The following is a 12,977-nucleotide window of genomic DNA, read 5'->3' on the forward strand; positions in this document are numbered from 1 at the left end:
GCATTAAAAGTCAAGGTAAGTAAAGATAAAAAAAACCATAATGAGATGTGTCTTACTTTCAGATTTTCTTATGCTATTTATGATTTTTCCAGACAAGTCTGAATTTTAAACCTGTTATAATTATGTGTAGGAGCAAAATGTTACAGAAGACAAGGCTACCTTTGAAAGTCAAAGAACTCATGTTCTGAAACGTATGGTACAAAGCCTTTCCTGAAAGAGCTTTTTTTCAGTATTAATGTTTGGAATCATGAAAGGAATCCATGACACTGCCTTGGCTGCTGAGCCACGTGATGTGCTCTGTAGGCCCAGAGCCACGTGCTGAAGAGCAGGATGGTATCAGAGCTTCAGAAAGGCGTTTCCTGTAAGAGGAGCCACGTGATGTGCTCTGTAGGCCCAGAGCCACGTGCTGAAGAGCAGGACGGTATCAGAGCTTCAGAAAGGTGTTTCCTATAAGAGTGAAGAGTCAATTAGGAATTCCGTCGTTATAGATTATAGATCAGGTGATTTAGTGCCCAGTAGATACTGAGGAATTCCAGAGGCACACGAAGTAAGTGTGGAACTTTTCTCATCTTACGTTCAGCGCTCTCATTTCTACATGACTTTTTTCCTCCCTAATTTGAATAAAGATATTTTAGTTTTGCTTTGGGAAGAGTCCCACTTGCTTAAAAAACTAGTTGAGAAATGCTCCCTAGTGGTTATGTCAAATATTTTTAGTTAGTTTAAAAAACACACGCACACAACTCTTTGACTCTAAAACTTTTGTTATTTCTGTCTTTAAAAGCAATCAGCAGGGCCCAAGTAAAAACATTTTATTCCCAGAGAGAGAGAACTTCTAAGCAATGGTAAACATGTAGCATTTGGGTATTAATGGTTCTGTAATTGTTTCTAAGATACCCAGAATGTATAAGAACAAGACAATAATGAAAGTGTTAATGATTAACTTTAGAAGTTCTCTTATAGCAGGCTGCCAGCTAGAAATACTACAGTCAGTTGGCCATCTAGCAGAGGGGGTCATCTTACGGACTCGGTGGCCCGGAAGTCTGAAGAGCAGTGGACATGTGAGGTCTGTACGCTAATAAATCAGCCGTCTTCTAGAGCATGTGATGCTTGCCTGACTTCAAGGCCTGCGGGTAAGACTGAATTTTGATTCCGAGTTCCTTCCATTTCAAAGAGGGTTAATTATACAAAGTCAGGTACATATCTTGTTCCATCTTGATATTTCATAATGAAGTAAAATGCTCTCTTTCTGGAAGGTTTAAAGGAATTGCCAGCCTTTGCATGTAAACCGTGCTGACATTCTGTTGAGCACTTTTTTTTTTAACGGGGGGAAAACACGCTTGTGCTAAAAGAGTATGTGCCATTGTATCTCAAAAAACTGAGATGATCACATCTGTTCTCTACTGTTTCTAATGAATTATTCAATAAAGCTTTGTTTTATGCAGATTTCAGCAACTTTTGAGTTTGTTATTCAGTCCAAGTGTTTCAAAAATTGAAAGGGAGGATTTCTGTAAGAATATCTTTGCAGGTGGAAGAGAAAAATGCTGAATTTTTTCTCTTCTTTATCCCTCCTACCCCTTGTTATTAAAATCTTTACCCAGACAATTGTACTGATTTCATTGAAATCCTTCAGAATAACTCTTTATAGCTCACAATTTCATGCGTTCAGAGGATGTAGAACCTCAGAGGAAACCTGTGATTAAGAACCATCTCATTGATGCAGCTTCTATTGTGTTCTCAAAGTGTTCTTTCTTTCTTCAATTAGAGAGGAGAAAGTTCATTCTTGACTTCTGGACCCCCCATTGTGTGAGCTGTCATATTGTGTTTTGTTCGCTGGGCCAGAAATGCAGGCATCACCCCTTATACAGCTTTGCTGGTAGCAGAAGGGACTGTGTCTCCTATTTCTGTCCCTCCCTCTGCAGTATCATTCAACAGAGAGCCCTCAGAAAACCCCAGTCTTAGGTTTCCACATTTATTCTGACATTCTGAAATGCCTTTACACATCTTAATTATTTTCTTGTTATTTTTTTCTGAGTATGAAAGGCAGATAACTGCAATTTAGAATAAATTACAGATTCCAAAATCCTAGGATGCTTTTTTGAAACATATTTAATAAATGTAAATCTTTGTAATTCATCTTTACTTAATTTTAATAGGCCTTTCACTTGGTCTTGTCATTCACAGAAGCATTCCTGATAATCTAGATATAGGCTCTAACTGCTGATCTAAAGCTTTGTGGGGTGTCACCCCTTATTTACATTGCTTTAATATTTGGCCTAATAGCAACAAAATTGATAGCTCAGTAACCTTTAAATGCTTAAACATAACATAAAGCACAACAAGTAGAAATCTTTATTAAACCCACCTCTAAGTCCCTGGAAATTTTGTACTTCATATGGTACTTTATTTCTTAATCTGAAGGTGGTTAATTCTGAATTGCTCAAGCTAACTTTGTATTATTAGTTCTATACATGAGGTCACTGTAATAAATGAACTAAATGTTTTAATCAAATGAAAAGATGTTTCAAACAGTCAATGTATTTATAGGAATAATGCAGAATTACTGGTCTCTCCTTCCAGATTCGGTACCCAAGAATGAAGAAAATCCTATTGCCTTTAACAGTTTAGTGAAATACCCTTGTAATAGCTTTGGAAAGCCAAGGACGGAAGTGAAGATCAACAGGAAAACTGCATTTGGAACTGCAACCCTTGTTTTGACGGATTTCAGCAATAAATCCAGTGCTTTGGAAAGAGAAGAAAGCCAAAACCAGATACTAGATGGGGAATTTCTAAACCATCCTACTAACGTTTGTTTTAGTGATACAGTGCACCCCTCCAAGGAGAGAACAAACTATAGAACTCAACTATCTAACAAAGTAAACATATCATCTGTGGTCTGCTCTCCGTCTAAATTATTTAGTCCAGCATATAAAAAATTTAAAACAACCCACTACTCATCACGGGATCTCAAAAGTGGCAACCCTGGATTATCTAACAGGTATGATGCTTCTAACCTTGCTCTTTAAGGTATTTGCTTAAGTTTTAAGAATGCAGAAAGATCATCCATTGCTGAGGAAGCTGAATTGATCTTGGAAATGTCAGTCAAACCCTGAAAGACTATTACAGTAATTTGCATCCCTTGCCTCCTCTAGCTTATAATATTAGAGAAGGGAAGGGAATGAAAAACAGAATTTCCTCCATCTGTAGAAAGTTTTGTTTTGCTTTTCTCTGACTGTAACCATATATATGCTTAATACAGAATGTTTGGAAAATATTGGAAAGTATAAAGAATAATGATTAAATCCCCCATAATCTTACCGGTTAGCAGTCTCCACTGTTAGCAGTTTTGTTTAAGCTTTTCTTCCAATGAAAGATAGTTCTTCTAGAAGGGAAACTATCATTCATAACGTTTAGTAAATGTCTTCTGTTCTAAAGAGAGGGATCTGAGATATTTTTAGTGACATTTCTGCTAAAGAAAGTGACTGTATTTCAAACAGCCAGGGGGCAGGGAGGGTGGTCTTTGTTTCAACCAAAAAGGCTCAAAGAGCGTGAGTACTACTTTTGGACCTGAAATTAAAAAGTTGGAGTTCCAATTAATGAATGCTACCAGATCAGATATGTTTTATGAGACTACCAGCTACACATTCAGGAGAAGGACCCCCCCCCCACCACCGCCAGTTGCTGTCACCAGAGATAGAGAAATTTTCATAAACAATGTCATCCTTGTTCCTTAATGATTATTGGCAGATCCTGGAACTATTCTTCCCCAACCTTGTTTAATTTCTTTATCTGGGGCTCCTATCACACCTGATATTATGCCTCCGTCAGGGAGACAGGTGTCTCCACAATTTTTTTTTCCTTCAGAAAGCAGACACTGTATATCCAGCATCTTTAAATGAAAGGAAGACTATTTTAAATGGAGTGAAGGTGAGTTTTCTTCCCCTGTGCCTTTTCTTGCCAACGGGGGATGAGAAGAGGAAGAGTTGCTGTGGATGGGATCTAAAATAATCTCAGGAGGGATTCTGACTTCCAACTTCTCATCTGATGAGCTATGTCTTTGCTGATGGAAAGATTCTTTGGGCAGTGAGATCAAGGACCACCATTGCACAAACCTAGACCGACCTCTGGGAATCCTTTAATAACAGAATTCTGAGATGGTTTTTGGTCAATAGATGCTTTAATCTCGAGTTTCCTGTACTGACTCTAATTTTACCATCAGTTAATCTTGATCATTTATCCTTGGCTGATTTTTGTTGTTGTTGTTGTTCATAATCATTTATAATAACTGGTTTGACTTTTGTCCATAATACTCACAAAATATAGACATTTGAGTTAAGCTATGGAGGGCAAACTTTTAACTGACTTGATCAGTACACCACCTTTTCACTGAACACTAATTAATGTGTCATGACGAAAGTTCATGAAGAAGCTAGTTAAGAGTGTCTGAGTTGGGAGGCTATGCTGTAGGAAAATCATTTTTGAACAGCCTTTTCTGTTGTGTAGCTTAAGTGGAAAGAAGCAGATGTGATCATTTAAAAATATTGTGGCTTTTGTTGTACTCAAATGAAGTATCTTGGCATATTTTTATTTCCTTCGTGCTTTGTAGAAAATCTCAGACAATTTAACTAATGAATTATGGATTTAAAAAAACATTAATGTAACCTTAAATTTTAAAGATTTCTTCATAAGCCATTAGTAATAGGGTCATATGATTAATCACAGCACACAGCTTTACTTAGAAACACTGCAGCGTGCGTATGTGTTGAATATAAGAACCCCAGGAATGAGACTCCAAAATCAATCAACATCAACTAGCAGAATAAATGTCAAGTGATGAAATACATTCACCCAGCAGCCCTTCTGCACCCAGCTACTTTACAAGGAATAAATTGCAAATTACTGTCATTTATTTCATTTTTCTCCTTGTCTGGCTGCTACAGTGTTCATCTTGCGGACAAGATGCCAAGCAGAAGCTCACAACATAATAGGGTTAAAGCAGGTGGTCCACTCAGAGAATTCAAAGCCAGCTCATTGTTTCTTTAATAATGGTATGCTAATTAATTTGCCTTTTGTTCTCTTAATTACTGCTCTCATCACCACATGATACGTGCTATGTTGATGGGGCATATTTTCAGATTGGTCTTTAGATAGACTTGAATTTTATCCAGCTACTGGATTATAAATTAGATCGTTGAACCAATTTTTAAGCAGTTAAGAATGACTGTTAGACAGTTTTAAGTCTTTGATCCAATTATTGTAAATGCAGAGCAAAACACAGTGATACCACTTCAAAGAAGCGTAATGTGTTTTGGGTTGAAGTTTTTCCTGAGCTGATGCAAAGGTTCACGTAGATGAGTGAAATGAAACAAATAAAATCACTAACATTTTCTCAGGTCTGCCGCCATCAGGGTTGCCAAATTCTACCTCTAATCACCAGTGAAGCCCTCACCTCTCATTCATGCTTCTGGTTCACCTTTTGGTGTTTTCAGTCCCCAAGGATGTCAGAACCACCTGGGACCATCCAGGATGAGTCATTTAACCTCTGTTTGTTTGTTATGATCCTTGAAATACTGCTGAACTACAAAATCTACATTCAGTGAGACTGATCAGTTCAATGTTTTTATTATAATGAATCACCCTATCTGTAAAATAAGTTAAACCATGATAAATTGATCACTGAAAAAATACCCGTTTTAAAAATTACAAACCTGTGCTTGGTAATGTCTTCCTTCTTGATAATAGTTTTTATCTGATCTCTGTTCAGTGTTACTTGAACAATGCTTATTGAACATGTTCAGTGTTTATTTATTAATAAGTATTTATTAAGAACCTATTATACATTAAGCATTACTCTTGGTTCTAATGACGACCTCTACCTCAGCAAACTACAGCCAGCAGGGCCAAAGTCAGCCCACCCCCTGTTTTTATAAATAAAGTTTTATTGGGACACATCCCATTCCCATTGGTTTACATATTCCCTCTGGCTGCTTTTCATGCTAAAACAGCAGATTTGAGTATTTTGCAACAGAGACCATAAGACCCACAAGCCTAAACGTATGTCCCTTCTGAAAAAGATTTTCCAACCCTGATCTATTATATTGACCATTTATAATCCAGTATTAGTATTCAAAATGATGGTCCTAGTTATCAAAATAAGTTAAACTATCCCATATGCTAAGTTTACCCAAGAAGATGCTCTGCTACATTTTTGGAAGTTTTTAAAGTAATGATTGAAACAAAGAGGAACCAAGATGTCCTCAATTAATCAGAACATTTAATTACCCTAGATAATGTTTGCTATCATAAAATTAAGATTCCCTGTACATCTTTAGAGCTGATGTGTTCACAGATGGCATCAGTGTCTTGGTTACATTAACTCAGTGCTTCAGTACTTAATGCGTATACGAATCACCTGGGCGTCCTGTTAACATGCAGATGCTGATTCTGCCAGCGAGCTGGAGTAGGGGAGGGGCTGGAGTAGGGGAGGGTAACTCCGTGCTTGTGAGGAGCTGCCCGGCGATGCTGCCGCTGCTGGTCAGATGGACCGCACTCTAAGGGCCGGGATCAGACAGCAGGTGGCTCTCTTCTCCTTCACCTCTGTACCAAGGAGGAAACAGATTGCAGACAGAAATGAGGAACCTGGAGGAAACACTGGGATCTCTCCTTTCTGCCTTCATCCTGCCTTCCACCGTGCTCCTCTCCAGAAAAGCTTTACTAGTAAGAAAATGTAAACATCTCCCTGGATTTGCGAAACTCTGGAGATTTCTGGGTTGAAGCAAGTGGGTTTGCAAATGTTTCACTAATTGTTACCTCAGACAGCCTTCCAAATAATATATAAAACCGTTTGCATGGGTGTACTTTTTTTTTTTACGAAAGCATCAGTTTCTTTCTTTCCGTTACGATTCTTGACCTTCTGTGTTCCTCCTCTAAATTTTTTTTAAGCACTGTTTATGACCCACTTGCTTCAATTTTGAAGTCACTCAACTTCTCTACAACCACCCAGATGTTCAGCTTCTCTTGAAGTTAACGTTTTAATATTGCCCCTTTTGGGGAGGGGGGCTGTTGAAGTGAAGGGGGTTTGGAAAAGAGAAGTCTGTTGTCCCTCACACTCCCTATTTCTGGTTAACATCCCCCGTGATGCTAAAATGTAAGCCACTATCCCCTACCCTGAAAATGCTACCAACAAAATAGCTGCTGGAGAAATATTTAACTATAACAGTTTCCTTAGCAGTGCCCACAGCTGCTTTCATCTTGCAGACGCCCGCTGCCCAAGCAGCTTCAGAAACTTCAGGATGTTTGAGTCCATCCCAGATATCAGGATGCTTGAGTCCATTTAAAGAAATATATTTAAGCATCTATTTTATAAACGAGTGTAAGCCAATTTCACCACAACTAAAAGGTCCCTTATATGTCAATTCTATCTCAATAAGACTGGAAAAAATATCTCACACTCTGAACATTTCGATTAGATATGACGCCTCAAGGCATCATTATAGGAACAAGTATGGGAAGAATGTGGTTTAGGAAGCAAGGAAGAGGGAACCAACCTCTGATTTATAAGTGTTTTTAAAAAATCATTTAAGAATGGTATTTGGTTCTTTAGAAGTTAACAAAAAAAGAAAGGAAGAACTTTATCATTAAAAAGTTAAAAATGGGGCTATTAAGGGGAAGGACTTCTGGTTTTAATAAGAGCTCTTTTTCTCTTCAATTGGTTTATTAAAAAGACTTTTATAAAGGCATTATTAAAATATGCAAAATATAAAAAAATTAAAAATAATCATGAAGCTCCTTTTCAAAGAAAACATTGCACCTAGACAGCTACAGTGGAAGCCCGGCTTCTGGCCTTTATACACTGTGTTCAGGGGTAACCTCCTGAATAGACACTCTTGATCTAATCATGGGGGGAGACTAAAGCTTCCTCGCTAGCTTTACAAAATACACATTTCTGCTCTGCCAGACAGCCTGTTACTTGCTGAAATATGATTGCAACTAGTATGGTAGACTTGATCAAAGAAAAGCATAGAAAATTGTCTTTAAATTGGACAGTAGATCTCTTTGGCCTTGTCAGAACCATTGATGAGAGTTTGCTACCGATGAGAAAATAATTGGAGAAGACTGTGACTCTAGTTCCTTTGGGGTCAGGGGACAGCTGGACTTGAGAATATTTTAGGGGAAATAAAAGTGGCCACCCTGTCATGTTGGGTAAGAAAAGAACCAAATGTCACAAATGAAAACTAAGAAGACTGGATGTGCAATTCAGCTGCTTTTATTCTTGAGAAATTTAAATGATATGTCTAATTTAAATTTAATTTACATAAATAGGTAGCTTTGGAAGGAAATTACCTGGGAAAACCAAGAATTAGAAAGATGTAGGAGTCTATGTATTGGGTTGGCCAAAAAGATCGTTCGGTTAGTGAATACATTGTTCAATAAAATTCTTGGTGAAAATGAAAGATGTCTTTTATTTTTACTTAAAACCGAACGAAAAAAAACGAAAAAAATAAAAAAAATAAAAAAAAAAAAGACCGAACGAACTTTTTGGCCAACCCAGTAATTGCGGGAAGTTGACCGTGGTCACTTTCTGGTACCATTTCTTTGTACAGGCGGGATTCCGATGCAGGGGTGAGGTGGTGTGAATGACCCCTTTTAGCACTATCATGCTGCAGTTATTTTGTAACTTGTCATTACAGGGAACTTCAAAGTAACACGACAGATGGTCCTCGTTCATTAAATGCCAGCAGTCCCCGCTGCAGTAAACATGACCGCCCCTGCGTTCTCCGAGTGGTGAGGAAGGATGGAGAAAACAAGGGCAGGCACTTTTATGCTTGTCCTCTACCGAGAGAAGCACAATGTGGATTTTTCGAGGTAAGTGTATGACCTCAAGCTTAATGATAGTGTCCTTGAATACTTCAGTTATTAAAATGTCACAAATAGCAGTCCGTTTCTGGTTTTACCTTTAAATTTAAAAGCCATGCTGACTGACATTTAGTCTAAAACCTGAATGTTGAATAACTGAAAATTCAAAGAGGTTCATCCCAAAAAGAAAAATTAATCAAATGACAGCTATTCCATTATTAGAGTATATCATATTTGTAACCACAGGGTAGAAGTGTTGCCCCCTTGGTTTACAAAGAGAGAGGTATTGAGTCACCCAGGTGACTGATAATCCAAGGTAGATATTTGCTCTTCCTGACTTCAGTGTGACATCCAAACCTTTGGTTTATGCATTGGGTAGAAGAACCCAGAGAAATAATTTACATGCCCTGGATTTACAGTAAACTTAGCAAATCCTGCTGCACAGGCTTAACCAAAAAAAGTGATGGCACAATAACAGTTTAGATGTAGGTGATTCCCCAACCTTTCAATCTATGAGTTTGTCCCTGCAAATGAGTGTGAGATACAAGACAGGAATCTGGGCGCTTTTGGTCAGTCGTTCTGCCTTCCACAGAACGAGAGCCTCTCACTTCTGACTGTGATCCGAAGGTTTAAAGATACATATTTTTCCCAGCTGCTTCATCTGGTGCCTAACTAGAAGAAGAAAATATGGATCTGTTTCAGCACGGGAGCAAAAGTTTTCTGGTTGGGCTTGCTGAGAGAGAAATGATCTGTCTTCAGTGTGATACCTTCCTAAGGAATTCCCCAGGGAAAATTTGATCATGATCTTAGAGCATAACCCCTGCCCGAGATGTGGCTCCCTCCTACTCAACTTCCTGATCTCCTCCCCTCAAAGCTTGTATAGATGTAATGGAGAAAATATTATTAGCAATATTAATATCACAGCCTTCTTGGTAGCTCTCTTGAGGCCAAAATTAATAAGGATAAGAATAATACAATGGAATTTGCGTGAATTAGTCCTGGTAATTCTGTATTGGATGCTTTCTTTTCCTAGGAGACTAAGGAAGTTTAATATTAAAATCATAACAAATCTTTGACTTTAATAGCTTAAACAGAGCTATAGCAGGAACACTGGTGATTTGCTTTACAGAGAGATTTTCAATAAAGTGAAGGAACTTCTGTAAGTATGCCTTTGGACAGAGGGAAACTCAGAATTATGACAATTTTCTGTGTGATTCAAGCGAATTTGTTAGAGATGCTTATAGGATATAAGGTTTTTTAGGAGCAACAACTAATGACTTACGTGTATCTTACAATGTCAAATTAATAGGAACAGCAGTGAAGACAGTACAGTACTAATCAAATGCGCCGAGGCTCAGCCTGTCTGTCATTCTACCTTCCATCTAAACTTTACAATCTTTTTCCCCCCCAGTGGGCAGATTTGTCCTTCCCATTCTGCAGCCATGGCAAACGCTCCATCATGAGAACAGTGTTGAAGATTGGACCTAATAATGGAAAGAATTTTTTTGTGTGCCCTCTTGGGAAGGAAAAACAGTGCAATTTTTTCCAATGGGCAAAAAATGGGCCAGGAATAAACATTATTCCAGGATGCTAAAGTTATTGCAATATTTGAGAACTCTTCATTTTATCAAATATACAATATATTCCATTTAGAATGTATATTTAATGCATTTAGTTATGACAATAAAGTATTTTTAGTATGCTCTTGGTCTCTTGTAACTTCTTTGGGGAAGCAGTGATTTTTTTTTTAGGAGTGGAGTATGCAGTACAATAAAATAATAAGGTATTCTGTCTGAAATGAATAATTTCTCAAGTATCACCACTGTTCATAACATATGATTAAAGAAACTTCTTGTTTTCTTAAATGAAATGTAAGAAATGGGATCTTCGTTATAGAAAATCATATTTTCTTCTTTTTTTCTATTTAACAAACATCAAGTTCCTCTAGGGCTTCCCTGGTGGCACAGTGGTTAAGAATCCGCCTGCCAGTGCAGGGGACACAGGTTCGAGCCCTGGTCCGGGAAGATCCCACATGCCGCAGAGCAACTAAGCCCATGCGCCACAACTACTGAGCCTGCGCTCTGGAGCCCGCGAGCTACAACTACTGAGCTCACGCACCACAACTACCAAAGCCCGTGCACCTAGAGCCTGTGCTCTGCAACAAGACAAGCCACCGCAATGAGAAGCCCGTGCACCGCAACGAAGAGCAGCCCTGGCTCGCCGCAACTAGAGAAAGCCCGCGTGCAGCAACGAAGACCCAACGCAGCCAAAAATAATAAATTAAATAAATAAACAAATAAACAAATAAATAAAAACATCAAGTTCCTCTAGATGCTAGAGACATGCCAAACACTTGTATAACTTCAAATGCATTTTTGTGAAAAGCTGTGGGGATTCAGAATATAAAAGTAACATTTAAGAAAAGAAGTCATCTGTATATCTTTAAAAGAGAAGTTGGTTTAAACTTTTCCGATCTTGATTTTAATACCTATTAATTAATTTTTAAAAGTAAGTTCATTTCAAAAGCTTAATGTGATATTATTTTTTTATTTCTAGTTTTATTTTAACTCCTCTCCTTTTTTTAAAAAATTTAGTTCAGGTATTATTATTTCCCAAAAGAAAAGAAAAACGTTAATCAATGCATTTCTGCATATTGGTGGAAAATTCCATTCAGAGCTGGTTCAATCTATTTAAAAAAAAAAAAAAAAAAGACAGCATGGAAGATGGCTGGAACCCTTCCCCCTTCTAAAACTAAATGGCCCATGCAGAGCTCTAGAAGTTAACAGCATACGAAATTACCAGCAGGGACAGAGCATATTTCATCGTCCTGTGTTTGAACTCTACCCTGAAGAGACACAATTAGAACCAACCTAAGACCAGTGGTCTTCACCTAAATTGCTCAACAGGGTAATAACTACAGAGCAAACCAGGAATGAGACTGGATCATTGATGGTCTTAGTGACATGATGTGAAGTACACATAGTTTGTATTCAGAAGACAACTACAAATTAATTGTACAACAACAAGGGAGAAGGCCTACTGCAAATCAAGCTTCCATAAATTCCAGTCTCCAAAAATTAGCAAATTAATTACAAGGAAATATAGGCAAGTGAAACAATAGATTTCAATATAATAAGTTTAGAGACTTATCTACTAAGAAACAAAGAAAATTTTACTGACAAACATCAAAGAATCAGATGGATAGACAAAGCAGGATCTTGACTGGAAAGAATGGATGTTTAAAAAATGTCATTCTTCCAAACTTAATTTCGAGTTTTAAGGAAACTTCCCATCAAAATCTTAAGGAGGTTTCTGCTTCCATTGTGGAGTAAGCTCCAGCTGAACCCAGCTTCAGATTCTGGACAAATAAACAATACTGGAGAGTGAACAAAAGCAGGCAGATTCTGGAGGCGTGTAGAATGTGGAAGAAGGGACTGCCTGGAGGTAATTTCCCAGGTTTTACAGTTTTTATCCTGAGGGCGGCACAAAGTCGGTTTCAACCCAGAGTCTTCCTGGGCTGAAGAGCCAGCAGACAGTCTGGCCAACCACAGCCACTGGGAAGGGGGAAATCTCAGAAGAGATTCCAAGATGGGGAGCCCAAGTTCTGTGTCTAAACTGCCCATGACCTTGAATGACCCCTGGACCACACACACAGGCGTGGGGCAGACAACACAGAGCAGCTGAAAGAACTGGATAGATAAAAGAACTGAACCAAGAGAATTTGCACTTTGAATCCACTTGTCCTTAGACAAAAGTCGATCAACATTCCTCTAGGAAAAAGGGATCAACATTCCTCTAGACAAAAGGATCAACATTCCTCTAGACAGGATCATATTCCTGTCTAGAGGAATATGCCAAATCCAGAGTCTCCACCACATCATATTCACATGTTCAGGGTTCCGTCGGGAATTATGCAACATAAGAAGATCCAGAGTAATGTGACATTCAGAGAAAAGACTAACACCCAAGACCGACTCCAAGATGACCACGATGTTGGAATCTACCAAGGATCTTAAAGCAGCCGTTATAACTGTGCTCACTGACGTAAACGCTAAATGGAGATGATACCAAATGGAAATTCAAATCTTCAAGAAGCAATAGAGAAACTCTTAAATGGCAAATAT

General features: G+C 38.2%; 1 protein-coding gene across 4 annotated transcripts in view; it reads left to right on the forward strand.

Annotated features, from left to right (window-relative positions):
* NEIL3 (nei like DNA glycosylase 3) overlaps window positions 1-12,649 on the forward strand; it is a 42,878-nt gene extending 30,229 nt beyond the window's left edge. For 2 of the 4 annotated variants that reach the window (XM_082374590.1, XM_082374591.1), the window contains exons 7-10: window positions 961-1,130; window positions 2,578-2,995; window positions 8,688-8,862; window positions 10,265-12,649. In XM_082374590.1, the coding sequence (XP_082230716.1) occupies window positions 961-1,130; window positions 2,578-2,995; window positions 8,688-8,862; window positions 10,265-10,447 (946 nt within the window). In that variant the 3' untranslated portion in view covers window positions 10,448-12,649. Of the gene's footprint in view, window positions 1-960; window positions 1,131-2,577; window positions 2,996-3,861; window positions 5,047-8,687; window positions 8,863-10,264 lie in introns of those variants that run through there. The other 2 variants (XM_082374593.1, XM_082374594.1) reach the window with 2 other exon arrangements.
* Window positions 12,650-12,977: the final 328 nt, after the last annotated feature.

Source organism: Balaenoptera borealis (assembly GCF_965194805.1).
Source record: "Balaenoptera borealis genome assembly, chromosome: 21".
NCBI classification, from domain to species: Eukaryota; Metazoa; Chordata; class Mammalia; order Artiodactyla; family Balaenopteridae; genus Balaenoptera; species Balaenoptera borealis.